A 27,331-nucleotide genomic window follows, 5' to 3' on the forward strand; every position below is an offset into this window, starting at 1 on the left:
GACTTTTCCAGGTTATAGCTGACTACAGGAGACATGATAAGCAAATGCAAAAAATGTTTGGATTTTAGAATTTTTAAAGCCTATAAAGAGAAAACAGAGCTGGTGTGGTGACTCACACCTCTAATCCCAGCACTTTGGGAGACAAAGGTGGGAGGACTGTTTGAACATAGGAGTTCAAGACCAGCCTGGGCAACATAGCAAGATCCTGTCTCTTAAAAAAAAATAAAATAAAAATTAGCCAGACATTATGGGATACCTATAGTCCCAGCTACTTGAGTCTGAGGGAGGAGGATTACTTGAGCCCATGAGTTTGAGGTTGTAATGAGCTATGCAGTCCAGCCAGGGGGATGGGGGAGAGAGAGAGAAAGAAAGAGACAGAGAGAGGTACTGTCTCAAGAAAAGAAGAAAAGTATTTTATAAAGAGAGGGTCCTGCTATGTTGTTTAGGCTAGTCTCAACTCTTGGATTCAAGTAATGCTCTTGCCTCCCAAATTGCTGAGATTACAAGCATGAGACACCACATCTGGCCCATAATGACATTTTTGTAACTATTGACTGCATATACAGTGGTGGTCCCATAAGATTATTATGCTGTATTTTTACAGTAGCTTTTCTACATTTAGATATGTTTAGATACATGAATACTTTCTATTCTGGTTGCCTATCACATTCAGTACAGTAACATGCTGCAAAGGCCTGTATCCTAGGAGCAATAGGCTAGATCACATACCCTAGGTGTGTCATAGGCTGTAGGCTGTACCATTTAGGTTTATATGATGGTCACACAATAGCAAAGTCACCTAGGAATGCATTTCTCAGAAAGTATCCCCTTGATAAGTGATGCATGACTGTATATACAGGTAGAAAAAGAGAATGTTAAAGCAAGCAAGTTTATATGAATCTAGACAGTGAGTGTTCATTACACAGTAGAACTTCCATTGCTGACCACCTCCCTACACTGACCATCCTCTTAAGTTGACCTAATTTTCATAGACTGGACATACACCATATGTACAACAGGCCTAGTTCCTCATGTTAACCAACTCCATATGTTAAGCAATTTGTTGCAGTCCCTTGGGTGGTCAACTTACAGAGTTCTACTGTATTATTCTCAGAATTTTTTCTGTAGCTTTGAAATTTTACAAAATAAAAGTTGGAGAAAACAAAGCACACTCGGGCAGCGCCTGTGGCTCAAGGAGTGGGGCGCCGGTCCCATATGCCAGAGGTGGCAGGTTGAAACCTAGCCCTGGCCAAAAACCAAAAAAAAAAAAAAAAAACAAAGCACACTCACTCCTTCCCATATGTTCTTCCAGCTGTCACCATTTCACCTTCTGTGCACAGCAAAGATTCCTTGGAAGAGACTATGTTCACTGTCGCTATGTTCTCAACCACTGCTGTTCTCATTAAATGTTTAATAACTGGCCCAATAAATATGCAAACAAACCCAAAAGCTTCTGATAAATAGTGTTTGCCAATACCTGTTGTGCAAATACTCCCACTGTGGCTGATTTCTAACTACTAATGTAATACAGGGAGTGTCTGACAAAGGGTAGTATTTCCAGTATGCAGATACTATGTAGGTAAATACAAGAGCACAGATAATACTAATATAGTAAAATAATTAGGAAGTGATGAATTTGGGGTATTTATTACCATTGTTTTATCATGGTCCATTTGATCATAAGTTTGTACAATTAATTGTTACATGTTGGTTATGTTTAACAACTGGCTTCAAAATTCTTGAAAGTCTGCCAGCTGACTCCCACAAGTAATTACAAGCTGGCTCCAGCACACCTCTGTAAAAAAAAAATCTCGGGCGGCACCTGTGGCTCAGTCGGTAGGGTGCCGGCCCCATATACTGAGGGTGGTGGGTTCAAACCCAGCCCCGGCCAAACTGCAACAAAAAAATAGCCGGGTGTTGTGGCGGGCACCTGTAGTCCCAGCTACTTGGGAGGCTGAGGCAAGAGAATTGCTTAAGCCCAGGAGTTGGAGGTTGCTGTGAGCTATGTGATGCCATGGCACTCTACCTAGGGCCATAAAGTGAAACTCTGTCTCTACAAACAAACAAACAAGAATCTCAACACACTGAAATCTGTCATATTTGCCATTCAGCCCAAACCATCCTTGCTCATCTCACCAATGACCTCCACATTGCAAAATGCAAAAGACAGTGGATACACTTCTGGCCTTGCCTGAACTTTGTAACATTCCACCTGCCTTCTTCAAGGCCCTCCAGGTCCTATTCCTACCTGTTCAACAGTCTTCCCAGGCTCTTCCTCCCCTACTTTTTCTTTAGGACTTTGATATGCCCATATGACACGGTATTCCCTGGTGCCCTTGTTCAACCCTGTGTTTTCAACTAAACTAAACGTCTGGATTTCTAGCCCAGATATTTGTCTCAGCAATAAACCTGTGTACCTCAGCTGCTCAACTAGTTTGCTCCTCTGGCAGTAAAAACATCCCACACTAAGCTGGAGTGGAAGCCCTCAATCCCTTACTTCCACATTGAGGTGAAGCTCCTGAGGGAACCCATCCGTCCAGCCCTGAAGCCAGGCAAAGCTTGTTTCCCCGTACCAAGCTACCTCCCTTTCAAGGAATGAAGTACTATAAACCCATATCACAGGTCAATAATGCAAAAGCCTTCAACAGGACAATAGCAACATACGTTAGGAGCCAGCACTCCTCCTCTCCCCAGCCTCAAACTGTATGGTCATGTAAACTACTGCCACTTAATGGCGGCGTTCTCCAAATGAAAAATAGCATCTGGGGTGCTGGAATGAAAAAGGCCTGGGCTTCCTCAGGTAAAGGTGTGTCAATCCACACTAAATCGATGGGGGACTGGAATAAAACCAGCCTGATCTCAGCTTCCCCTTCCTGTTCTGGGCCAAAACCAATAGGCATCTTCCCAAAGTGGTGTATGTGAGTGGGGCTCCTTCATTCTTGGAGCAACTCAAGTTGCTGGTCTGTCAGTCACTGTCAGGGTGAGCCAGAATCAATCACTCTCGGGCTGGTCCGCCAGTCACAATCCAACTGACTCTGTCCTGTGGTCGCTCAATCCACCGGCCCGTAGCTCCAGTCACCTGCGCGATCTGCAGGGAGAATCACCGCTGCCGGCTGAATCCACGCCCTCGTAGCCTTGCCGAACCACAGATCTGAGCCTCACAGGAGTGCACGCCCCGGGAGCTACATCCAGCCACAGGCCCCGCTCTCTCAAAACCCAGCCCTATCAGAGGCCACTCTGTCTAGGAATTCCCCGCCCCCTCAGGACACAATCCAAATCAGAGACCTCTCTTTCTCCGACACACCGCCCCGTGGGCGGTCTTTTCTCAAGTCAGAGGAGCGCCCCGCAGACGCGGCGGATGACGCAATCAGGCCGCGACGCGAGAAGGTCATACGAATCTTCCAACATGGCGGTGGCGGCGCTGCGGGGTGGCTGGTGCCGCTGTCCGCGGGTGAGCGGACGTGTGGAGCTGGCAGGGCCGTTTTAGGGGGCTCTGAGCTTGCGGCTTCTAGGGTCCCCTTTTTCTCAGGCCCTTGGCGCCCGCGGCCCTCCCCTGGGCTCCGCGGAAAGCTTGGGGTTGGGTCGTTGCTCAGCCGAAGCTGAAGCAAGGGCCACAGAGCGAGGCCTGAGGGAGGGGACAGAGCGCACCGGGTGGGGGACGGCTATGTGAGGAGTCTAGCGGGGACCCGATCACCCCTGGCTTCCTGATCAGACCCCACGTGTACGGGGAGTACCAGGTGGCCGGGGCGGCAGCGAGAGGAAGGCAAAAATTTGTGACATTCGCAACTTCTGTTTAAATGCCCAGTCCTCTACCGAGGATATTTCCTGTGTCACTGCTTCTAATGTTCAGTGTGGAAGTGCGGGGGGTGGTCCTCACACTGGCTAAGAGCTAGGGCTCTTGGGTTTATAGGGCGGTGGGAGTCAAAGCGTTTAACGCGCACCCAGAAAATAGTACTTCATATTGCTGCTGCGTCCTTATTTCATTAGATTAGGAAATCGGAAGCTAGCCCAGAAAAGTTAAGCAGCCTGTCCCCAGTCCCAACGTTGGTCCAAAGCCTAGGTCAGTTGAATCCAGAGCCAAACTGTTAAGAGGAAGGAAAATATCCCATCGGACGCAGAATGTCGGGACAAAGAAGATGTCTTTCTTTTTTTTTTTTTTTTTTGGCCGGGACCGGGTTTTAACCCACAACTTTCGGCATATGGGGCCAGCGCCCTACTTCTTGAGCCACAGGCGCTGCGGCCCCCCCCCCCCTTTATTTGAGACAGTCTCACTATATCGCCCTTGGTGGAGTGCTATGGCGTCACAGCTCACAGCAACCTCCAACTCTTGAGCTTAAGCAATTCTCTTGCCTCAGCCTCCCAAGTAGCTGGGACAACAGGCTCCCGCGACAACGCCCGGCTATTTTTTTAGAGACAGGGTCTCGCTCTTCCTCAGGCTGGTCTTGAAATCCTGAGGTCAAGCTATCCACCCGCCTCGGCCTCCCAAGTGCTGGGATTACAGGTGTGAGCCACTTTGCCCAGCGAAGAAGTTGACTTTAGGATGATTTTTTTTCCCTCAGTCTTTTGAGTCAGAGTTAAGAGGCTAAATTTATATATGTTCCTATTTGGGCACAAGACTGATAGGGAACCAAACTTAGCTTGAGATTTCTCTCCCAGGTTAGACAGCGGCCCATTTCTATTTCAGAAGTCAGTGGTTCTCTAATCAATGGGTGTAGGTAAATATTGAAGTAAAACAAGTTACACTCCCAAGAATTATCCTTAAGTAACTATAAAAAAGATCGTGGCACTTGTGTAGGTTTGGAATCTTGCTTAGGGATCCCAGAGCTTAGGAGGCAGGGAACAGAGAAGAAAGGCTCAGGATATGTGGAAATGGAAGCATGGTTCTGTTGGGCCATTGGACATCAAAGTGTCAGGCCCAGTGCTGGATGCCAGTGTACAGAGTTGAACAGGACTTGTGTAGAGCTTCAATTTTGTCATTTAGTAGGAGAAAAAAGTACCTTTCATATGAGGTTTGCTGTGTCTTTTTCCACATTGACTCTCCTAAATTGCTGTTTGCAGCCCAGCCCTTTGGTGGGACATTGCAGATTTACCCCAAGGGTGTTGCTGGGGCAGTAAGTTATTGGTGTTTGTCTCTGAAAGTCCAAGCCTCTAGTCTTTGGAGTTAAATTTTACTGGAATATTTAGTCTTCTTTCCCTGTGGTTTGGCATTTCCTAAGACCCAGTGGTTTTCCTGTAGTTTCAGAGGCAGGAGGGTAGATAATAGGTCCTGGAAGTGTAGACATAGTATTTTCTCTTTCTACCAGATTCTACTGGCTTCTCAGACTTTAGGAAGATTGCAGAGTGCCCAGCATGCAGCAGACGTTATAAAAATTGATGAATGATACTCGGGAGGCTGAGGCAAGAGTATCGCCTAAGCCCAGGAGTTGGAGGTTGCTGTGAGCTGTGTGAGGCCACGGCACTCTACCGAGGGCCATAAAGTGAGACTCTGTCTGTCTCTACAAAAAAAAAAAAATTTGATGAATGAGTTGCAGGTGACCCCTGCTTTTTTTTTTTTTTTTCTTTTAGAGACAGAGTCTCACTCTGTCACCCAGGGTGGAGTACAGTGGCCTGATCATAGCTGCCTGCAGCCTCAAAGTCTTGGGCTCAAGTGATCCTCCCCCTCATCCTCTCAAGTAGCTGGGACTACAGGTGTGCATCACCAAGCGCCACTAACTTTTGTAGAGATGGGTTTTCACCATGTTGCCCAGGCTGGTCTCAAACTCTTGAACTCAAGTGATCTTCCTGCCTTGGCCTCCTAAAGCCATGGGATTAGAGGCATGAGATAACTCACCCAGCCATCCCCTGCTTTTTTGTTGTGGTCTGCTTATTTCTCAGTCTGCCTCTTGTTTGAGTAGGTTTTTCTTTTCTTTGCCCCAATCAGGGATCCCTCGGCAGTGGAATCCAGTTTCTTTCCAGCCACAACCTACCCCGTGGTTCGACCTATCAGATAGGCCGGCCAGGTAGAGAACTGCCACTGGTAAGTGACAAAGGACACACAGGCAAACAGACACAGGAGAGGTTTGAAAAGTCAGACCTTATTCATAGAAGGGAGGGATAGGTGAATTCTAGCTCCCTGTGGCTTCTGCCTGTGGATCCCTTGGCAAGCATAGCTATTCCCTTTTCTGGGAGATAGCCCTATAAGGCATTGACACAGAATCACCCGATTGTGTCTGGGCCTCAGTTTCTTCTGGTCAGTCCTCTCAACCATGCTTCTCTTGGTACCTCACTACCATGAGGAGGGAAGCCTGAAACCTGACCCCCTTCTTTAAACCTGCATACTTAGGCAGCCCCATGCCTTCTTTCCCTGCAGCCAGCTCAGTTGCCTTCTTGCCACAGGTGGTTAATTATTTCCCTGATTCTGCCCTGGGGCCATGATGGGTGTGGGATGGGCTCTGCCTGTGATGCTTTCCCTTAAGTTGTCCAGTCCCCTGCACCTATGGTGTGCAGCCCTGGGGTGTGGGTTAAGGAAGGGCTGCTGTATGGTGGTGTGACCCTCCATGGTCTTAGAACCTGGGCTTCCCCCAGAGAAATGGTGGCATCCAAAGGGGACTGTGGGCTGCTGGCCCAGCCACCCCTTCTGTGGAGCAGTACGTAAGACTCCACAGGCTTGGTGCAGCTTTCCCTTGTGTCTTATTGGGGGTCAGAGAGCAGTTGCCCCAAATTTGGTATACCCAATATACTTAGGGGAAAGTCACCACAGGTGGCCACTTTTCACTAACTTGACTGTCTTACATTGGCTCCTTAAGCTGTTTTTCTTTGAGCCCACTCTTCTTAATTATGCACGTGGCCAAGCAGGGATTTAAATCTAGCTCTGCTTGACTTGGAAGCCTTTGTCTTGGAGCTGTGTACAGCAGTGGCTCTTGTATCTGGAGCTGAGCCCTAGATGTTTTTCCCCAACCTCCCTAGGGTTTGCCTCTGGGTATGTTGGTGTTTTCCAAGGATAGGAGCTTTTTCTTTTTTTTTTTCTTTCTCTTTTTATTTTTTTGAGACAGAGTCTATCTTATGTCACCCTGGGTAGAGTACCCTGGCATCACAGCTCATAGCAACCTCAACTCTTGGGCTTAAGCGATGCTTTTGCCTCAGCCTCCCAAGTACGGTGCTTGCCACAATGCCTGGCTATTTTTTTTGCATTTGTCATTGTTTAGCTGGCCAGGGCTGGGTTCGAACCCGTCACCCTTGGTGCATGTGTTTGGCGCCATAACCACTGTGCTACAGGTACTGAGCCTTTTTATTTTTGAGACAGGGTCTCACTCTGTTGCCCAGGCTAGAGTGCAGTGGTGTAATCATAGTTCACTGCGGCTCTGAACTTCTGGGCTCAAATGACCCTTTATCTTCCCAAAGTGCTGGGATTACAGACATGAGCCACTGTGCCTAGCTTATTGTTATTATTATTATAAGAGAGATAGCTAATAATTGTTAAAGAGGACTCCTGCCTATTATCAACAGAAAGGAGAAAAAATAAATTTTTTTTTTTTTTTTTTTTGAGACAGAGTCTCATTCTTGCCCAGGCTGGAGTGCCTTAGTGTCACCCTAGCTCACAGCAACCTCAAACTTCTGCTTCAGCCTCCCAGGTAGCCGGGATTACAGGCACCTGCCATAATGCCTGGCAAGTTTTTCTAATTTTAGTAGAGATGGGGTCTTGCTCTTGCTCAGGCTGGTCTCGAACTCCTGAGCTCAAGTGCCTCCAGCCTCAGCCTCCCAGAGTGCTAGGATTACAGGTGTGAGCCACAGTGCTTGCCAGAAAGGAGAAAATTTTAAAAACTCCTCATCTGTCTGTGGGGACATTTCAGCTTATGTTTTTCCAGTCTGCTTTCTAATTTTTTCTTTCATATTCTTTCTAGTCCAAATCATATTCTTCTGGAAATAGAAAAGGCTTTCTGTCTGGCTTACTAGATAATATCAAACAAGAATTAGCCAAAAACAAAGAAATGAAAGAAAGTATTAAAAAATTCCGAGATGAGGCCAGAAAACTGGAAGAGTCAGATGCACTCCAGGAAGCCAGAAGGAAATACGTGAGTCCCTTTGTCTTGATCTCTCTCAGCTGACATCCCTTTGAGCCCACTCAGGGCTCAGCTAGAGGAGCCTGAGCCTTGGGGGTGGGGCAGCTCAAAGGAGGTGAGGTCACTGCACTGATGAGAGGGAACCAGGGAATACGATTGACTCACCAGGCCTTTCAGTTTTGCCATGAGACTGGGTAGTGTCCTCTGTAGTTCAAAGTGTGGTGGTCAGGTCAGCAGCACCAGCTTCTGGAGTGAGAAATGCAGGATCTCACACCCTCCGGACCTGTGTTGTCATGGGTCCCCGGGTGACCCGTGTGTGCCAGCTTTGAGATGTACTGCTCCTGAGAGCTCCTGGCTGTGGCTCTGCACATGAAGAGGGGTGGAAACTGAGGGATGGTGCTGGTATCTTACTCATTTACTGCTGCTGCCTTGTCTTGAGGAGCTGCCAAGCACTAGATGGTGGGAATGGGCTCAACTTCCTTTGTTTGTAAGGGCCCTGGGAGGCAGGTACTGTGTCTGCATGTTATCCATGAACTTGAGCCTTAGAAATGTGGGCACTTGCTTCAGATCCTTTGGGTTTTTATCCTGTTGGCCCCTACCCAGCCATGGGCAAGGCCTTTTTCCATCTGAGTGTCCCTAACTTGTTCTCTTGCCCTGAACTACTATGTGGGTCCTGCCCAGGAGGGATTGCATGGCAGGCATGGGGAAGAGGGTAGTGCTGAGAAAACGCTCCTTGGAACCTGTAGTGTAAGAGAAATCGCAAAATAAATACATAAATAAATAACATTCTCCACCTTAGAAAACCATTGAATCGGAAACCGTTCGGACCAGTGAAGTGATACGAAGGAAGTTGGGGGAGCTGACGGGCACCGTGAAGGAGGTGATGGTCCAGCACCCACTGGGAGCCTTTGGGGCCATTGAGGACCCTTGACTGTCACTCCCCACAGCCTGCACATTGGAGGCTGCTGGAAGAGTTGTCTGCTGCCAGGGGATGATTTGGCTGCTGGGGGTAGGGTGGCCTTGGAGGGAGGCCCACCCTGAGGACACCTTTAGAGGCTTCTGGGGTTCAAAGGCAGGAAAGGGGATGCGGTCAGACCACTGTCCATTTATGTGACAGTTGACCCCTTAAGTTGGCTGAGCATATGGTACTAGTGTGGCCTAGAGGAGAAAGAATTTTTATTCTTCCTGCCTAAAAATGGAAGGAGGGGGGTCACTTTCACCCCAGCTGAGGGTGGAGGTAGGAGTTAGACCTTCTGGGTGGGCATACTTTGTGTTGCCTCTGTTTTTGTTTAGCTTTGTAGGGTTCTGGGCATACCCTCACACCCTGGGCTGCCTTCCCTAGGACTGACTCCTTGTTCAGGGCAATTCCTGAGTCCCCAGAGGACTCCTGCCTATTTTGGGGAGAGACCAGTTGAGCCAACATCTTGCCTGGAGCCATGGGTATTCTTAGAGGGTGTGTGGCTGAGTCTTGGGGTTCCTAGAGGAATCCCAGAGGCCTGTGCGGGCCCTTTGGGAGGATCTGGCTCCTGGGAAATTCTTTCCACCAGACCATGGTCCAGGGATGCTGTGCCATTACACCTACCCGCCCCTCTGCATCTGTCTGTCTCAGAGCCTTGATGAAGTCAGTAAAAGTGACCTTGCCCAGAAAATCAAGGAGGGTGTGGAGGGAGCAGCCAAAACAGCCAAACAATCAGCAGAGTCCGTCTCCAAGGGCGGGGAGAAGCTTGGCAGGACAGCAGCCTTCAAAGCCCTCTCCCAGGTGAGCCCTGGTCCGTCCTTGAGTGTGTGGCTCAGGGTGTCCAGACTGGGGCACCCATGCGAAGCCCCTCTGCTTCCCTGGTAGGGGGTGGAGTCTGTGAAGAAAGAGATAGACGACAGTGTCCTGGGGCAGATCGGGCCCTACCGCAGGCCCCAGCGGCTCCGGAAGCGGACGGAATTTGCAGGAGAGAAATTCAAGGAAGAAAAAGTGTTTGAGCCCAATGAGTAGGTCCCAGCTCACCTTCCTTTCCAGCACCCTATACTGCTATCTGTCTGCAGGGGCCTACCCAAGGCTCCTCCCCAAGTTCGTTTCTCAAGTTTGCTTTCTGCTTGAGGTTCCTGGCTTCCTTCAGAGAATTTGAGGAAAAAAAGGGAGAGAGAAGGCAGGAGCCCAAGATGAGGGCGAGTCATTATGGCAAACCCTGAGCTTGGGGTTGCCTCCCTGTCCATCCCCATATACCCCTCCCCACAATCTTGGGAGGGCACAGGGCCCTGGGCTAGGGGGCTCCAGGGCTGTTGCTTATGCCAGCCCTCCTGTCCTTTTCCCCAGGGAGGCCCTGGGGGTTGTGCTACACAAGGACTCCAAGTGGTACCAGCAGTGGAAGGACTTCAAGGACAACAACGTGGTGTTCAACCGTGAGTGGCGATGTGTCTAGGGCCCATGACCACCCATTTGGGTCCCAGGGAATTGCCTGGCTGCAGGGCCTCCTCCCCACCCCCAAACTGGGCACAAGACAGGTTGCCATTTTGCAGAAAAGAACATAGGACTCACAGTGGTCCCCTAATCACACAGCTGTACATTCTGCCAGGAGACTATAGGTAATGGCTCCCTTACAAGAAGAGTCAAGCCCCAGGAACCCTGGTGCTGATAGAGGCTACGGCCAGCCTGTCCTGTGGCAGGTGTCAGGGCTGAAGTTTGCTTTTGGCTGGGTGTGCATATTCCCCGGTGCTGTCAGGGAAAGCCATCGTGCCATACGCCCCCATCCCTTGTCCTGTGAGGACTGCTAGAGGCCTATGTTTCCTTTGTAGTGGAAGCAACAGTCTGAGGGGGTGGCGCCCTGTAATTTACACAGCCACGCTAGGGCCACTGCTGAGGGGTCTCCGCAGCCTCGCCAGGTAGGTGGGCAGGCTTACAGAGATCCCCTCCCTGCTCCAACCTGCACCAGGGGTGGATCTTGCAGGGAGTCCCCGAAAGCTGTGGCAGAGGGATATCTGTCTAGAAGGAGCCCTCCTCTAGTCCCTGTCCCTCCCCTGCAGGGTTCTTCGAGATGAAGATGAAATATGATGAGAGTGACAATGTGCTCATCCGGGCATCACGGGCCCTAACAGACAAGGTCACCGACTTGCTGGGTGAGTGAACTGCCCCAGGACCTCCCATGCTGGCCATAGGGAGAGTCCCGAATCCTCAACCCATCCCCGGCTACGCTCCCTGCAGGGGGCCTGTTCTCCAAGACAGAGATGTCAGAGGTGCTCACGGAGATCCTCCGGGTAGACCCAGCCTTTGACAAGGACCAGTTTCTGCAGCAGTGTGAAAATGACATCATCCCTAACGTCCTAGAGGTGGGTGCAGGAGCCCTCCCTAGCTGGTCCACTCTAGCACTTCCCCATCCCCAGCCAACACCCTGGTTCTGAGCCCAGAGTTTGGCTGCTTAGGTTGTTTTCTGAGCAGGCACCTTCCACTCAGACTCCTGCCTGGCTGTAGCCATCCCATAGGCTATGTCTAACCCAATGCCCTTCCTAGGTTTCTGAAGCCTGACCACACTTGGTGCCTAGGCCCCCAGTTCCCCATGCCCTTGTCTCTGAACAGGGGCTGGTAGTCACCTGTGGCCCTGGCCGAATCTGTTGTCATCTCATGCCTCACCTATGAGATGTGACTGCTTCAGGGAATGAGTATCTCTTCCTCCTCATTCCCTGAAAATCACTCCAGAGCCTTCGGTGTCATTTCCCTCACACTTCCTACCTGAAGCTGTTCCATTGAGACTGCCCCAGGAGAAGCTGTGGGGGGCTGGATGTCTGTGCCAGGGATCTTTTAGGCACAAGTTTGTGGGGGAGAAGTGGGCGGCTACCCTCAGGCAGAGCACTGGCCCCTGGCCAGCTTGAGCTCATGGTGAGAGTGAGGCTCACAGCCAAGGGCATCTTCCTCACCCTGCTGTCTCTGGCAACCAACCCCCCCCCCCCCCCAGCCCTTTGGTCTTTAGAGAGGGAGGGGTATGCTCCTCAAGATTATGCCGCAGCCCACACCCACAAGGCTCTTCCCCAAGGTTGGTTGTCTGTTCTCTGCCATGTGTCTGCCTCTCTCCATGGCCCCCAGGACACAGCAGGAACCCAGGTACCCTCCAGCCCAGTCAGGATAGGCCTTACTAAGGGCCTTCATGGGACCACAGAAAGCCCCCAGCAGCCTCCTTGAAGTTCCTCTTCCTCCCTCAGTTCTCAGGTCTTTTGTGCTACTTTGGGCTGGCCTGGGAGGAGGTGTAAATGGGAACAATTCCCAAAAGCAGCAGCCAGACTCCAGGCAGTTTCTTCCTTGGGAGGTGTGGGATGTTCTCAGCCCCTGGCTTGCCTACAGTTCTGCCCAAGGGCACCTGACTCCTCACTCTTCTCCTTCTCTTGCACCTCCCACCTCCTTACCAGATCTATCTCAGTCTCTGTGTTCCTGGGGATTGGCTCCCCCAACCGGAGGTGGTGCCACTGGTGTCCGAAGCCTCATCCCCAGGGCCTAGGGAGGGGACACCCACTAGTGCAGTCTCACCTGAAGCCAACAGGCTGGGGGCCGAGGGTTTCCTGCCTCGAAAGCTCCTTGTTGTTCTGTTGCTTATTTTTTTCCTTTCCCTTTTTAGGCTATGATTTCTGGAGAACTTGACATTCTCAAAGACTGGTGTTATGAAGCTGTGAGTACTTTTTTTCCCAAGTCCAAAAAAATCACTGTGGAGAAGGAAGTCTGCTTGGACATCTCCACTAGGAAAGCACGATAGGACTCAGTGTGTGTGGGATGTCCTCGTGTCTGCTGGCCCTCTCAGACCCTAAAAGTCTGTCCCCTCCGTCCTCTGCAAGTGGCACATCTGGGCCCATAGGCTGGGCACTGCGTCCTCTTCTGGTCCCCTGCTTCCAGACTAAACTCACACTCAGGGATAATGTCTCCCACCTAATACCTGAGAGGTAGCCTGTAGTGTTCTTCCCCCATAGGATGTTATGAAGCTGTCAGTTTTGCTGGGTCTCTTTCTCTCATCTTAAAATAATTTGAGTTAAGGAAAATTCTAGGAAAGGTGATCTGAGTAAGATGAGGTCTCTGGTGTGCCCCAGGGTATGGGCTGAGGCTAGGGGTTGGAGAGAGCATGGGTCCCACATGTGATTGTGGGGCCAAAAGTGAATGTGGTTTGAGGCCTTATGGGCGGCCCACCCCTCTCCCCAGGCCAGAGCCATGTCCCTGTGCCCACCTCCCACAGAAGGGGCTAGATCCATTAACTGTCCTCAAGACACAATCCAAAACAGATCAAAACAAAATGCCTAGGAGGAACAGCATGTCCTGACGAGGCCCCAGCTGCTTCCCAGAATCAACCCTTGAGGCCAAGGGGCTGCTGGCTGTGCTGGGTGCATGGAGGCGGGTCTGATATCCCCAGGAGCAGAGGCTGTCTGCCCAATTCCTGGCAGCTCCCTGTCCCTGTCCCACTGAGGCTCCCGTCTCATCAGGCCACCTCACCTCTTCTTATTCATTCCCAGACCTGTATCTTCATGAGTTATGGTTTTTTCTTCTTTTTATTAAGCAATCCAGAATCTTTTTTGGCTAATTCTATTCTGTACCCAGCTCACAAACAACTTGGAAAAAGCAGAGGAGACGATGTCAGATATCTATTTTAAATACTCCTCTGCACAGTGACTAATCCAACAAGCATTTATGAGTTTTGGTGTGGTGGGGTTTTTTTTGTTTGTTTTGTTTGTTTGTTTTTTAACCTTGGGACCATTAAGCAGCAGCTGATTTTTTTTTTTTTTTTTGGCCAGGGTTGGGTTTGAACCCACCACCTCCAGCATATGGGACCAGCGCCCCACTCCTTGAGCCACAGGCGCCACCCATCAGCTGATTATTTTTGTCAGGAGATCTGCTGTTGGTGGCCCTGGAAGCACAGCTGAAAGTTCAGCCACTTCCACAGAGGTGCTTTTAAAATGTCATCTTTAAGAAAGAGAACATGTAGGATTGGCTTCAATCCCCTCTACCCCACAGATCAGTTGTTTCCATAAAAAGTAGATGGTATTGGAACATCTTTGTCGTGGTTGCCTGCCAAGCCCAGAGAAGCCTCCAGTGGAAATGTGTCTTGGGGACTGTCTCCTGTGCAGGGATGTGGAGGGTGCTGTTGGGGAAGTCAGGTAGCCCTCCGGTTAGGGGACAAATCCTAGAAAAGGTATTTGATTCTAGGCCAAGATTCAGAGTGAGGTGAATATACGAATATTAAAGATCAGCCAGGGAGCTGCCAGCTTGTCCCTGGGAGCATGTTTTGGATTGTGTTCCAAGAGAATCACCCACTTTGTTGATGAATTCCATTGGGTAGTCCTGATCCAGTGCTGCTCTCAGGAGAGGGAAGTGTGTGATCCTGGCCAGTGAGTGGATAGCACCTGCCTTCCTGCTTGGACCCATGTTCCTGGAGGCAGGGCACCCTGGCATCAGGGTGTGCAAGTGTTGGCTCCATATGGCGTGGTGCCTTGGTGAGGCCCACCCTCAGTGGCCATCACAGGCACATCGGCCTCTCGTTTTAGACATACAGCCAACTGGCCCACCCGATCCAGCAGGCCAAGGCCCTGGGTCTCCAGTTCCACTCCCGCATCCTAGACATCGACAATGTTGACGTGAGTGCCTGTCACTGGGGGTCTGGTTGACCCTAGGGGGTGGGAACTGTGGCCCACACAGGAGATGTTCTCACTGGGGCTGTGCTGATCAGAGGCCTTGACCTTGTCTTTGGGAAAGGTCTCATGGGAAGTGCCAACTGTCAGTGGGCTGGCAGGAGGCCTGCTCTGCCAGGGCAAGAGAGTAGTCCCAGGCATGGTATCTTTACTGGGACATACATAGCAGTGCTAGGCATGGTATCTTTAGCAGGATGTATGGCAGTGCCCAGGCTGCTCTCTGAGGCCCCACTCTCTTGGCACCCCCCCCCCCACAAACAGCTGGCCATGGGCAAGATGATGGAGCAGGGCCCCGTGCTCATCATCACCTTCCAGGCCCAGCTGGTGATGGTGGTCAAGAACCCCAAAGGCCAGGTGGTTGAGGGTGACCCGGTAAGTGAGGGGGTGCACAGGTGGGGACTGGGGAGAAACCCCAGAGCTAGGGCTGGAGTTGGGGTTGGGGGAGGTCAGAGGACTGACTTGTCAAATTTTCCCAAGTGCTGGGTGGCTTCTAAGTCATAGGCCGTCCCAGCCTCTGCTCCCAGCCCCTGGGATGTTCTTGGTGGTGCTCACCCCATAGAGCCCAGACCTGGGTTGGTACCAGGACCCCCAGTTCCCTCGCAGAGCCACCTCTCTCAACAGCCTCTTCCCAACCCCGCAGGACAAAGTGCTGCGAATGCTGTATGTGTGGGCGCTCTGCCGAGACCAGGACGAGCTCAACCCCTACGCAGCCTGGCGGCTCCTAGACATCTCTGCCTCCAGCACAGAGCAGATACTCTGAGCATGGCCATCACAGCTAGGGCCATCCCCACTTCCCCCACCCCCGGGGAGCTGGATCACTGTGCTGGGATGCTCAGGGACACCTGCAGAAACTCCAGACTCGGCTCTGCCTCCAGCTCTTCCAGGACACCCCAAACCAGCTGGCTAGGAAAGGGGCTGAGGGCTACTGAGGGTGCCTAGCGCCTGGACACACACTGCGCAGTGCCAGCTCCTGCACTGCCCCTCTGCCACTTGGGGGTGTACAGGCTATGTAGTGCCAAGAGGCCCTAGGACCTAGGGGTGGGGGTAGGGGACCAGGCCCTGCCACTCAGAGTGGCCTACTGGCCATGTCAGCCAGGTCATTTTAGATATGTTTTTTATTTTAGACAATGCTTTCATTTCCTGTACCTAAGCCTGAGATTTCGAAGTAATAAAACACAAAGTGCAAAAGAGTAACTTGAATAATCTGAGGTGTCTGTGAGAGAATGTGTGAGTGAGAAAGACTGAGATTGGCTCAGGTGGGACAGCTGGTCATGGTCCACGAACTGCAGCCCCAGAGGGACAGCCTTGCCCTGGTCAGGACATTACCCTTGGGGTGGGGTGCCGGGGAGGCCAGCGACAAGAAAAGCCCCAGTGACTTGCCTGGTCTCTCTGAGGGTTGGGCAAGCTTGCATGCCCCAAGTGATGTTTACTGACGATGAGAACCCCCAAGCAGGGAGTTGGGTGGGGGTCTCGAAGAGGAGAGGGGTGTGTGGATGCTGGAGGTCAGGATATGGGTTCGTAGGTGCTGGTGGGTGTGGGCGTGGCAGTTGCCCACGCCCCAGGGAGCTGTTGGGTTAGTGCGGAGGCTTGATACCCACAGCAGGCTGGGGCGGGGTCGTCGGCCCGCGCGCCTCTCGCCGCGCAGCCTCCGCCCCCCGCTGCCCCGCCCTCCAAGGTGGCCCCGCCCACGTCGCCTTGGAAACAGCCGCGGCGGCCCGGCTAGCGCGCTGCTCGCCAGCCTAGGTCTCTGCTGCTCCAGGGGCGGGTGGGGTGGGCTGAGCTGGAGCCCGATCCTTGGCCGCCGCCTTCGCCGCCGCCGAGGAGAGGCCGAACCCAGAGCCGGTGCGGGTTCCAGAGAAAGCGAGGGAGCCAAGCAGTCGGTCCTCGTCCGGGTCCAAGCTAGGGTGAGGGGCGCGCCGGGACGGGGGCGGTGGGGGAGGGGGTCCCTGGGCCGGCGAGAACAAAGGGAGCGAGGCGGTGTCAGTGGGGACTGTCACCCGCACTGCCGCCTGGGCTGCGGCCGCGCGTTCGCACCTGTTGTGCGCATCCCAAACCGGTTGGCGCTCCCTCTCTCAGCACCCTCACCTGCGCGTACCGCCGCAGCTGGGTCCCCGCGTGGCGGTGGGGGTGGGCCCGCGGGCCGGGCATGGGCGTAGCTCGGGGACCAATGCGCGGGAGGGGGATGGGGCAAGGGATGGTAGGAGGGCGGCGGCGGGAGGGGGCGACGCGGAGGCGCAGGAGAGCGCAGCCTCATCCCAGCACCTCGGGCAGGTCTCCTCCTCCGCAGAGCGCGCGGCTATGTGAGCCATGAGCGCGACATGGACGCTGTCGCCGGAGCCGCTGCCGCCGTCGACAGGGCCCCCGGTGGGCGCAGGCCTGGACGCAGAGCAGCGCACGGTGTTCGCCTTCGTCCTCTGCCTGCTGGTGGTGCTGGTGCTGCTGATGGTGCGCTGCGTGCGCATCCTGCTCGACCCCTACAGCCGTATGCCTGCCTCGTCTTGGACGGACCACAAGGAGGCGCTCGAGCGCGGGCAGTTCGACTACGCGCTGGTGTGAGGGGCGCGGCGCCCGGGTCCGGGCCTCCCCGGGGTCCTCAGAAGGCCAGTCCGGCCCGAGGCGCCGCTGGGCCCAGATTGCGCTCAGGATCCCGCCCCGGATTCCCCAGCCTGGCGGTGATGGTTGGGTATTAGGAGAAGCTCCGCCCCTTCCCATTTCGACCCCTGGCATTCCCCTATCCTGATCTGGCTCCAGCCCCACCTCGTGCCTTTATCCATCCTGCCCCTTTTCTCTCTGCACAACTCACCTGCCTGGCTTGGTCCCCCGACTGGGAATCCTGAGTGGGAAGAGGAACCCCTGCGCCACCCCTCCCCAGCGTATGAGTTGTTCTGCTATTGTCTGTTCCTGGGAGTGGGAACTCCTTCGTTCCCCAGCCCCCTGTCATTTGGCCTTTGTCAATTCACCTTGATCAAGTGAGTGTTGAGCCTGTCCTTGGGCTTCAGCCCTGTGGGGCAGGCTCTCCTGAGCCCACGGAGCAGACGCTGCATACCAATATGCCCTGCACAGCCTGTCCCAGAGCCGGAGCCCGAAGACCTGCTGTGGCTGGTGTGTCCAGGATGCGTGGCGCCTTCCGTGGGGGGAGAGTGTGGGCAGGCTTCTTCCCGTCCCCAGCCCTGGCCCCAGCACAGGTCAGCACACCCTCCCTCGGTGCCCACCTCCACCCCTCCTCTGCCCCCCCGTCCCCTCTCCCTGACTCCCCTGCCATGCCCCCTACTCCCCTGCCATGCCTTTTCACGCCTCCCTGCCTCTGAGCCGATGATGATGATGATGATGATGATGATAATAAAAGCTATTACTTAGCGCTTATTGCATGTCAAGCAGTGTGCTAAGTTGGCGCCTCGTGTTTGTAACCCGTTTCCTCTTCCAATGGTAAGAATGAGCCACTCTTAGTTAACATCCCCATGTTGAAGGCCAGGTGCCTGGAGTGACTTCTCCATAGATAACCATGTGGCTAGAGAGACTAGCTTCTGCATGCTCCTAAGACGGCCCAGTCCTGCAAAGATCTACACACCTTTCACTGGCATAGGGGGAGCCAATCTGTAACCATCTCAATTTCCCCAGCTCCAGCCACATCTAATGCCCTTCCCTCAACATTCTTGTTTCTCTTGACCTGGGGAGGCACTGGGGGGCCTTGGACTGTACTCAGCCCTCCTTGTGGGGAGCTGGGAGGGGCATACTTAGCTAGCTCCAGAAGGTGGTTGCAAGGACTGTATTTGCAGCCCAACCTTCCCAAGCCTGGTACGTCCTGCCCACCACCATATCCACCACCAACCCTCATGTCTGGCACTGTGGGGCTGTGACCATGGAGTGGGTTGGCTCTGTTCTATGGCCCGCAGGGGGATGGGAAGGGGGGAGATGTGTTGTGTGCCTTAGGGGAGCCATGTGCAGTGCATTTGGGGAGAAAGTTTCTGTAATAGGCAGGCTGAGTGAGGCACAGGCTCTGTGAACAAAGAATCTACCAACTCAGACAAGTTAGGGGGAGCAGCGCCGTGGAAGGACATTTGATTCCTTAGGAAGAGCAGGTGAAGCTGATGGGGGGGCATGCTTAAGGCACAGAAGAACCAGGGATTTAGGGTCTTGGAGACCAGCCAGGATTCCAGTGTCTCCCTTCTTCTAGGGATCATTGAGGCACTAAGGCCATCTCAGGTGTCACGCTCTTCTCCTTCCAGCGTCCTACTGCTTGGAACAGCACACCCATAATTTAGTCTATTTTAGAGGCCCTAGGTTAGGGCCTCTCTCCTCCTGCCTGACCACCCTCACTCTCTTACTGGCTTTCCTCTATCATCTGTATGACATGACTCTGCCCCATTCTAAGAACCTATTCCTGACACCTGTTCCCCATGAATACTGACTGGCACTCTTCTTGCTGTCCATGCTGGTCACCTCCAGTTAACAACAGTCTCCTCATCCCAGGTGTCATTGGATCAGGTGTGGAGGCAGCTTTCCTCTCTGGCACCTTTCTCCCCCATTAACTCCAAACTTTGATGCTTCAGGACCCCATTCCCTTTAAAGGCACAGAAGAGAGAGCAAGGCAGGTTTGGGAGAACTTTATTCACAGTCATGGGACACCCCTGGGAAGGAGCAAGGAGCTGGCGGTGGAGGGCACTGGGAACAGGTCCATTGAAAAGGGCCAGGCATGATCTATGTGTTTATGATTGAATAAAAATAAATAAATAAATAAATAAAAAACACTCTTGCCTGTCAGCAGGCTTTGAAAAAAAATTGTAGAAAATATTTTTGAGCAACTGGACAAATTTAAGTATAGACCAATTTTTACTTAAAAAAAAAAAAAAAAAAAAAAGGGCTGGGCCAGGCAATGCCTGAGATCTCTGAGGTATAGGAGAAAGAGGCACTAGAAAGTCTAGACAAAGTGGGGCCCATGTGAGGGGTTTATGATACATTTGCCACCCATGGTCCCCCCAGTACTGAACAAGGCACAGCAGGGCTTGGGGAACAGGGGAGGCCAGTCCCTCTTGTCTGTCTGCCTATCCTCCTGTCCAGGAGGTTGGGCTGCTTATGGATAGTGTCCCCTGCCCCCATTCTCCATTAACCCAGACACCTGGCTGCCCCTGATGAACCTCTATGAAACTGGAGTTCCATTTCTGAGACTCCTGATGTATGGAGCATCTTAAAGGGTCACCGATGCTGCTGAGCACCATCTCAGGGACCTTCTACCATGACTGGATCTTCAGGACAACCTAGTGCCAACAGGGCAGGACTGAGGGCCAGATGGGGATGTCTAGTGTGACTGCTGCCCCTCACCTATAGCAGGAGTGGTTGTTCGGCCCAGAAGCTCCAGGGGCACCAGGAATGGGTTCAAGGGACAGATCCCAGCTGCTTGCCAGGGCGATCTCAGTTCAGTGGGCTCAAGGGGTGGAGGAGTGGCCTGGCCAGGATCCTCTGGCCTCCTGGCCCCAGTCCCGTCACCCTCAGCACCAGGCACCAGGCTCTGTCTAACAGGGCTGGGTTCAGGGACTGTCAGGCGTCGGTATGTTTCTGCCATATGCTCTACTAGGGCTGTGCAAGGCAGGCGGGCCAGCTCCTCGGGAAGCGACATGAGCAGATCAAGAACCACAGCAGATTCTAGTGAGGGACAGAGAGGGAGGGGTAGGGGAGAGCAGGGCCTGCCATGGGGATTCTCCCACCCTCACCTTCCACTCTTCTCACCAGCTGCTGAGAGGTCAGGGCCATGGCCACTGCAGGAGAATGAGGACAGGTACTTGTAGATCTTCTCAAAGTCCACGACGAAGTCTCCTTCAGTGCAGGGGCCAGCCAGGGACCCTGAAGATGACTCTAGGGTGGGGCCCACCTGTCCTTTCAGACTGGTCAGGAGCAGTGGCTTCCCTTGGGCCTGAGTGGGCTTTGGGGGTTTGGAGTGCAGGAGGCTGATGGGTTCTGTGGCGGCAATGGTGAGCACCTAGCAGGCAGAACCACCAGGGAGATGTGGAAAGCTTCACATCTTCAGCTCCTGCTAAGTAGAAGCATAGCCCTTCACCTCCACCCACTCACCAAATCCTCCCTGCCATCCTGAGCTCAGGCAGGAGACTGCCCTAGAAACAGGCCCAGATGCAGTCCACCTTATTAGGACTGTATGATCCTGTCCCCTGGTACTTCCCCCCAACTGCTTTAGGGACAGCTGTACCTGCGAGAAAGCCACTGACAGGGCTCCCTCCAGCGGGCCTGTTATCTTCTCAGCCAGATCCATCCATATCTGAGTGACACCAGAAGGTACAGTCAGCCCTGGGATCAGCTTGCAGGGATCCGCTAAGCCCTGGCCTTCTGGGGATCCTCCCCCAACTCCCAACCCACTATCAGGGGCTGGCCCTGGGAAACCTCACCCTACCCTCCCTGCTTCACCTCTATGGGGGCTGGGATCTGTGCCTTCTGGGGCTTCAGACTACCACCTGGATGCACTCTCTGAATGGCCTCCCGAACTACGCGGCCCTTGAGCTGCTGGAGGAAGTCCCGGATCTGGGGAGGAGAGAGGAAGAGGCCGAATGAGCCTTTGACGAGCTCAGGGATGCAGTAGAGAAGCTAAAGCCCACTGTCTTCCTGGACTGCTCCAGGGCTGGCCACTGCACCCTAACTTCCTGCTAGCCTAGTGTAAAAGGTCCCAGTGACCCTGGTGGACCTCAGCCCAAGGGCCCAGTGTGTGACCAGCTACCTAAAGAAGATGTAAGTCCTAGGCCTGTTTTGCCTCCTCCATACCCAATTTACCTCCCTTCTTCGTCCAGTCCCCATTTCCTAACTCGCTTCAATCTAATTTGTACCAGATTCGACTGAGCGATTTTCGCCCTGCCTCCACAGCATGTTACTCCAATTCGCCTCGCCACTTTTGCCTTCGCCCCGCCTCCTCCCCGCTCCTGCCTTACTGCTAAGCTCGTCCCACCTTTCAGGCGCGCCCATTCACGCTTCACCCCTCAGCAGCATGCACGTCCCAACCCTCACTTACGCGGGGCCCACGCTCTACAACCCAGCCTTAATCCCAAACTCACCCTGCCACTCGATCTTGCTTTTGTCCCGCCTACGCTCCGCCTCCAGACTCACTCACGCCCCGCCCTTCAGGCGCAAACACTCCCAACCTCCGCTACACGTAGCCCCACCCCGCCTCGCCCCTTAGCCTTGCCACCCTGGCCACACCCCTGCGCGCAGCTTCCGACCGCAGCCCCCATGCCCCACAGCCTCACCTCTATGGCCGCACCTTGGTCACACGCCTGTTCGCGGCTTCCGACCGCAACCTCGCCCTCAAGCGTCACCCTCGCCCCGCCCACTCCGCTACCCAGCTCGGCCCTGAAATTTCTCTAGCCACGCCTCCAACCTCGCTCCACTCTAGGGACCCACAGCTCACCTCAACCTCGCTCCTGCCCGGAAACTCCTGAGCCATTTCAGCGGCGTCCGGCTCTGGCTGGCCCCGCCGCGCCTGCAGCAGTCGCAGTAATTGTCGCTTCTCGCGGGCGCTCCAGGCCGTGGGGCCGCTCACCTCACCCAGATAACGTGCCGGGACCGTTCGCCGCCGCTGCGGTGGCTTCATGACGGTGGGTGAGACAACTGCACTGTAAAACTGTTTCCCTGGTGGGCGGGACTACGGAGGCCTCTGAGGCCAGAAAGCATCGCACAGAAGCGGAAGCACATAGGGCGTGGCTCTGCGTTTATAGGACGAAGAGGACCCGCTCTTTGGAGAGAATGGAGAGACTGGCACCAGATCTGAGGCGTAAACGAACGAGACCCTGAGCCCGCATTTTGGCTCATTCATGAAGTGGAGCCGACACCTTGGATTTCGTGCCTTCCCTCTATTTCCGAGCTAACTCATGAAACTCCTACTGTGTGCTTTGGGGCTGGTTCCTGCCCCAAAGGCACTGTCCACTCGGGGTCCAGATCCTGGACTGTGGGATCGAACAGCCCTGGGGACGTTGGGCAAGTGATTTAGGCTTGCCGAGCCTCAGGTTTTTTTCGAGACAGAGTGTCACTAATGTTGCCCTCGGTAGAGTGCCGTAGCATCACAGCTCACAGCAACCTCAAACTCTTGGGCTCAAGCGATTCTCTTACCTCATCCTCCCTAGTAGCTGGGGCTACAGGTACCCACCACAACGCTTGGCTATTTTTTGTTTTAGCAGACCCAGGCCGGTTTGAACCCACCAGCCCCGATGCATGTGGCCGGCGCCCTAACCACTGAGCTATGGGGCCAAGCCAAGCCTCAGTTTTATTTATCTGTAAACTGGGGCTAGTAGTCCCATTCTTTATGCACTAGGAAGGGAGAAGCTCGGGCAGGATTTAAGGAACTCCGGCAGGATTTGAGGAACTCAAGACTAGACTGACAAACCAAGAGGAAGGCAAAGTCCAAACCAGCGAGGAGACTGGAATTAGGGCAGGGTTGGAGCGGTGGGAGTGGACGGCAGAGAAGAGCAGGCTTGGGAAAGATCGCAGGGAGGCAGGAGGGCTAGAGCAGGGGTAAGAGGAGGAGGCGAGGCTTATTTTAAATTTGTTGTGTGTCACATTCTGTTGGTAGGGGGCGCCCCAGAGTCTTCCCCTTGGCCGGTGTGTGAACACGTGTGTATGGGCGAGTGAGATCCGCGCCTAATCCCCACCCTCTAATCAGGACTTTACCCCGGCCCTCAACTCCCTAGTCCTAGGCTCCTCATGGAGCCACCTCCTTTTGTCTGCCACCCTGTGACTTGAGCAAGTCAGTCCAGAGGTTTATTTTGAACCCAGATAGGAGGAAACGGGAGAGGGGAGGAGCCAGGGTAGTGGCCCATCCGGTCGGAGGTCCAGGCTGGCGGTTCTAGTCCTGGCAGGCATGGGGCTGAAGCTGTAGCTGAGGGCATCTCCGGATCAGGATATGACCGCGCCATCCCTGGCGAGCGAGGATGGAGGCTGAACTAGGGTGTGTATTCTAGCCAGTCACCAGCTTCTCAGGAGACCACAGGCCTCTTCTATTAGTCTGTATGCTGGAGTGAAAGTAAGAACTGCATTTGAATCCTGAACTCTCCTCACCTAATGCCTGTTGGAAATTTGAGGACCCCTGGCTCTACCTAGAGAGAGAAGCCCACCACCAGTGACCTGAGTTAGAATCCAGCTCCACCAAATATTGTGACATGTTAACTTAAGAGAGTGCCTCATTTTTCTCGTCTATAAAATGGGGGTTATAATAGTATCTACCTGAAGGTTGTTATGAACATTATTCATTTTTTTTTTTTTTTTGGTTTTTGGCCGGGGCTGGGTTTGAACCCACCACCTCCGGCATATGGGACCGGCGCCCTACCCCTTGAGCCACAGGCACCACCCACATTATTCATTTTTTAGAGAAAGAGTCTTCACTATGTTGCCGAGTCTGGAGTGCAGCGGTGCAACCATAGAACTCCTGGCCTCAAGTGATTCTCCTGCCTCAGCCTCTCGATCAGCTTGGACTACAGATGTGCGCCACCAAGCCCAGCTGATTTTTCTGTTTGTACAGATGGGGTATGTCGCCCAGGCTGGTCCTGAACTCCTGGCCTCAAGCCATCCTTCCACCTCAGCCTTCCCAAGTGTTAGAATTAAAGGCGTGAGCCTTCGCACCCGGGGGATCATTAGGATTAAATTAGTTCACATGATTAAAACAAAACAGTGCTTGGTACAGAGTAAACACCCTGAAGTCATTGTCATTCCCTCCTTCCAGCTCCCCCACTTCCACATTTACCTGTCTCATTGAGGCCTCCAGAGCTGGTCGCCGTTGGGCGAGGCTCTAGGGGGCGGTCCAGGGAGCGGAGGCGCTGCAAGAGAGGAGGCCGGGGTAAGGTCGCCCTCTGGGTGCTGTTGCGGGCATAGAGGAGGCAGGTCTACCGCTGCTCAGGCCGGGTAGGCAGGATCGCCGTACCCCGGGTCCTGACGCTCAGCAAGAGTCTGGGGTCTGGCAAAAGTCCTGGAGTGGCGGAGGTCTGTACCTGAGTGCGCGCAGACAAGGCCGAGCCCGGCGGCCAGGGCGGCGCCCAGCACGAAGGCTGCCAGCACCAGCGCTACCACCGGCGCGGGCTCCAGGGCCGCGGGAGCCGGCACTGGAAGGTCCGGTAGTACGGTGCGGCCCGGGATGACCTTGGGGGGCCCTGTGGGGAGTTCAGCACTGAGACTGGACCCAGGACCCGGATGTCCTAGCCCCACTCCCAGGGCCTTCTACGGGGGAGGACTGCGCGCTCACTGGGAGGAGGCCGCGGCACAGTGACCACGATGGGCTGCGTCAGCGTGTGCAGGTGTGGGTTGTCAGCACCCAGGCTCCCGCTGCTGCCACTGATGGCTTCTGCGCATGCCTCATCCTGAGGCAGACACTGTAGGGAGAGGGACCGCGGGGAGGGAAGAGACCAGGACGTCAGGGCCCCATCTTGGCTCCCAAAGGGAGACCTAAGAGTCTATCTCTCTACCACAGCCAAAGCCACCTCCACTGGACCCCTGAAAACTGGGCCCCTTAGGATTCCTGAGCCCAGCCCCTAAATGTACCAGTGGCTTGCTGCTCAGCCCTTGAGGACCTCAAAGTCCAGCCCTTCAAGGAAGTCACACGATCTCGCTCTCTAGATAACCTGTGAAGCTCAACATCAGGTGCCTAGAGTCTTAACCCGTAGAGGGATCTCAGAGCCCTGCCCAGAGAATCCCACAGCTGTCCGTGAGTGACCCCAGTGTCTGCTGTCTGTCCCCTGAGGAACTACTGTGCAGAGTGCCTTTGGTCTCCGCACCCACCCTGAGATCAACCCAGTGTCTACTCCCACCCCTAGTGACTCCAAGTCCCAAAGCGCCCAAGTCCTCAGATCCCCAGGCTCCGAGGGTGTCCTTTCTCAGCAGGCAGAGATGCTTGTGCCCAGCTAGCCCCTGAAGGGCTATGGAGCCCAGATTCGCGGCTCTGCATTAGCGCACCCGCGATGGCGGCGGTGGGGTCATAGGCGCAGGCACTCGGCGGACTCCCCGGAGGCGGCGGCAGCGGCTCAGTTGGCAGTGCAGGAACTGCACCGAGGCGTTGAAGACTGGGCGCAGGCGGAAGCTGAAGCGCACGGGGCGCGTGGCACCTGGGAGGAACCGCGTTGGAGGTACCGCGACAGAGGCGTCAGCGGGGCAGCCACCATTTAGTAGCGCCAGAGCTGGCCCCGGAGCCGGGCGTGAGGACGGCGTCACGGAGCAGTGGTGCAAGGCCAGGCCCCAGTGCAGAGAGTGACGGGCCAGGGCCGCCTGGGAGATGGAGGCGCCATCAGGATCGTCTTCTCCCACTAGTCCCCACCCGCCCATGGTGCTCCCGGTTTTCACACCTGGACGAACACGCGGCTGTCTGCTGGTACTTCGAGCGGTCCCGCGCGGCGCGGGAAGACGTCCTCCACGTCCGACAACTCCAGACTGAAGAGGGGTCTGCGCAGCCAGGGCGCCGGGCCTGCGGGGAATTGGGGTCCTGGTGGGGAAGGAGGAAAGGGAAACACAAACAAGGGAGGCAGCGCTGCTTCTTAGGCTCTGCCACCGCCTGGTTCCCACCACAAACTTTGGAGAAGGGATGCGGTGGCAGTGGCAGATTCATCCAGGTTTGGCAACGCGCCACTTCTCCGCATGCTGAGCTACTGTGATGTGTCCCCTGGAACCTGCACAGCCCAACAGCCCACAGCCCACAAAGCTGGATGCCCCGGGTTGAAGAGTGCATGAGAGTGATGTGCAGGATGGCAGAAGCAGAGCTCTCTCCCCTCCCCCAGGCTGCTTCTCTTTCTAAGGGCAGGTAGGAGTTCTCAACAGGCGGAGAGAGGGTGCCCTCCCCAGAGACCCTGCTGGGTACAGCCAAAGCCCAGCGGAGCCACCAGGATCCAAGAATTTGTCTATCCAGGGCTCACTCTTCCAGGCAGAGGGCAGCGGTAGCAAAAGGTGGGTCACCTGTCCTGTAACCTCACATGGGTGCACTCAGGCACACACACTGGGTAATACATACAGATGCTCAGCAAGAGTCTTTGTCAAACACTGGGGACTGGCCACACACCCTCTCCGAGGGGCATCTGTATAGACCTCCTCTTGCACAGCCCGAGCCATCTCCACGGAAGGTGGCATGTGGGTCAATGAGATCAGATCCCACCCCACTCCATTTACCCCAGGTGGGGTGGACAGGAGGTCAAGTTGAGGAAGAACCACACAGGGAGGGCTGAGTGGGATAGGCCTGGTGTCCCCTTCTGCCTGTACATACCAGGTGGTGTGCTGGGTGACATGGCAGTCCCCAAGAGCAGGGCCAGCAACAGGAGTGCAGAGCCCAGCATTCTGCACTGGGTGAGGTCGGGGCGTCTGGGGGCCAGAGCAGAAGCACCAGCCCAACCGCATCCAGGCCCGGCAGGTGGGCAGGTGGCCCTGTCCTTGGCTAAACAGCCACCCTGGGAGACAGAGCGGGGGTGGCAGGCAGCAGCTGACATCGGAGCCAAGGTCCAAGGCCTGCAGGGAATTAAGGACCCTGCTCCTGCCTGACCTGTGGCTACTGGGGGCAGGTCGTGTAATGCACCAGCTGCCCAGTACTGGGTAAGCCATGATTTAATTTAAAAAAAAAAAAAAAAAAAAATACCTCCCTCTGATCCGGCATCAGTTTCCCCTCCACGCAGATGGGGACCCCCTCC

At 54.3% G+C, this 27,331-nt stretch overlaps 4 protein-coding genes across 4 annotated transcripts; 2 read left to right on the plus strand and 2 right to left on the minus strand.

The window, feature by feature from the left end:
* The first annotated feature begins 3,252 nt into the window (after window positions 1-3,252).
* Window positions 3,253-15,881, plus strand: TIMM44 (translocase of inner mitochondrial membrane 44). Its single transcript, XM_053584205.1, has 13 exons — window positions 3,253-3,451; window positions 5,921-6,016; window positions 7,881-8,051; window positions 8,839-8,919; window positions 9,649-9,798; window positions 9,883-10,022; window positions 10,348-10,433; window positions 11,055-11,147; window positions 11,233-11,357; window positions 12,635-12,685; window positions 14,544-14,633; window positions 14,949-15,059; window positions 15,328-15,881. The coding sequence occupies exons 1-13, from the start codon at window positions 3,359-3,361 to the stop codon at window positions 15,445-15,447; spliced, it is 1,407 nt and encodes a 468-aa protein (XP_053440180.1). The 5' UTR covers window positions 3,253-3,358; the 3' UTR covers window positions 15,448-15,881.
* A 517-nt stretch (window positions 15,882-16,398) lies between these two features.
* Window positions 16,399-18,070, plus strand: CTXN1 (cortexin 1). The gene is made up of 2 exons (XM_053584920.1): window positions 16,399-16,591; window positions 16,959-18,070. Exon 2 carries the CDS (start codon window positions 16,995-16,997, stop codon window positions 17,241-17,243), a length of 249 nt encoding a protein of 82 aa, XP_053440895.1. The 5' UTR covers window positions 16,399-16,591; window positions 16,959-16,994; the 3' UTR covers window positions 17,244-18,070.
* Window positions 18,071-19,282: 1,212 nt separating this feature from the next.
* On the minus strand, window positions 19,283-22,284 carry SNAPC2 (small nuclear RNA activating complex polypeptide 2). Its single transcript, XM_053584146.1, has 5 exons — window positions 22,093-22,284; window positions 21,102-21,215; window positions 20,887-20,955; window positions 20,412-20,661; window positions 19,283-20,327 (listed from the first exon to the last, which is right to left on the minus strand). Exons 1-5 carry the CDS (start codon window positions 22,273-22,275, stop codon window positions 19,984-19,986), a joined length of 960 nt encoding a protein of 319 aa, XP_053440121.1. The 5' UTR covers window positions 22,276-22,284; the 3' UTR covers window positions 19,283-19,983.
* Window positions 22,285-23,552: 1,268 nt separating this feature from the next.
* TGFBR3L (transforming growth factor beta receptor 3 like) lies at window positions 23,553-27,178 on the minus strand. Its single transcript, XM_053584147.1, has 7 exons — window positions 26,914-27,178; window positions 26,006-26,142; window positions 25,620-25,928; window positions 24,913-25,039; window positions 24,662-24,820; window positions 24,418-24,490; window positions 23,553-23,689 (listed from the first exon to the last, which is right to left on the minus strand). The coding sequence occupies exons 1-6, from the start codon at window positions 27,131-27,133 to the stop codon at window positions 24,423-24,425; spliced, it is 1,020 nt and encodes a 339-aa protein (XP_053440122.1). The 5' UTR covers window positions 27,134-27,178; the 3' UTR covers window positions 23,553-23,689; window positions 24,418-24,422.
* Between the last annotated feature and the right edge of the window lie 153 nt (window positions 27,179-27,331).

This window comes from Nycticebus coucang, chromosome 3, assembly GCF_027406575.1.
Source record: "Nycticebus coucang isolate mNycCou1 chromosome 3, mNycCou1.pri, whole genome shotgun sequence".
Taxonomy (NCBI): domain Eukaryota; kingdom Metazoa; phylum Chordata; class Mammalia; order Primates; family Lorisidae; genus Nycticebus; species Nycticebus coucang.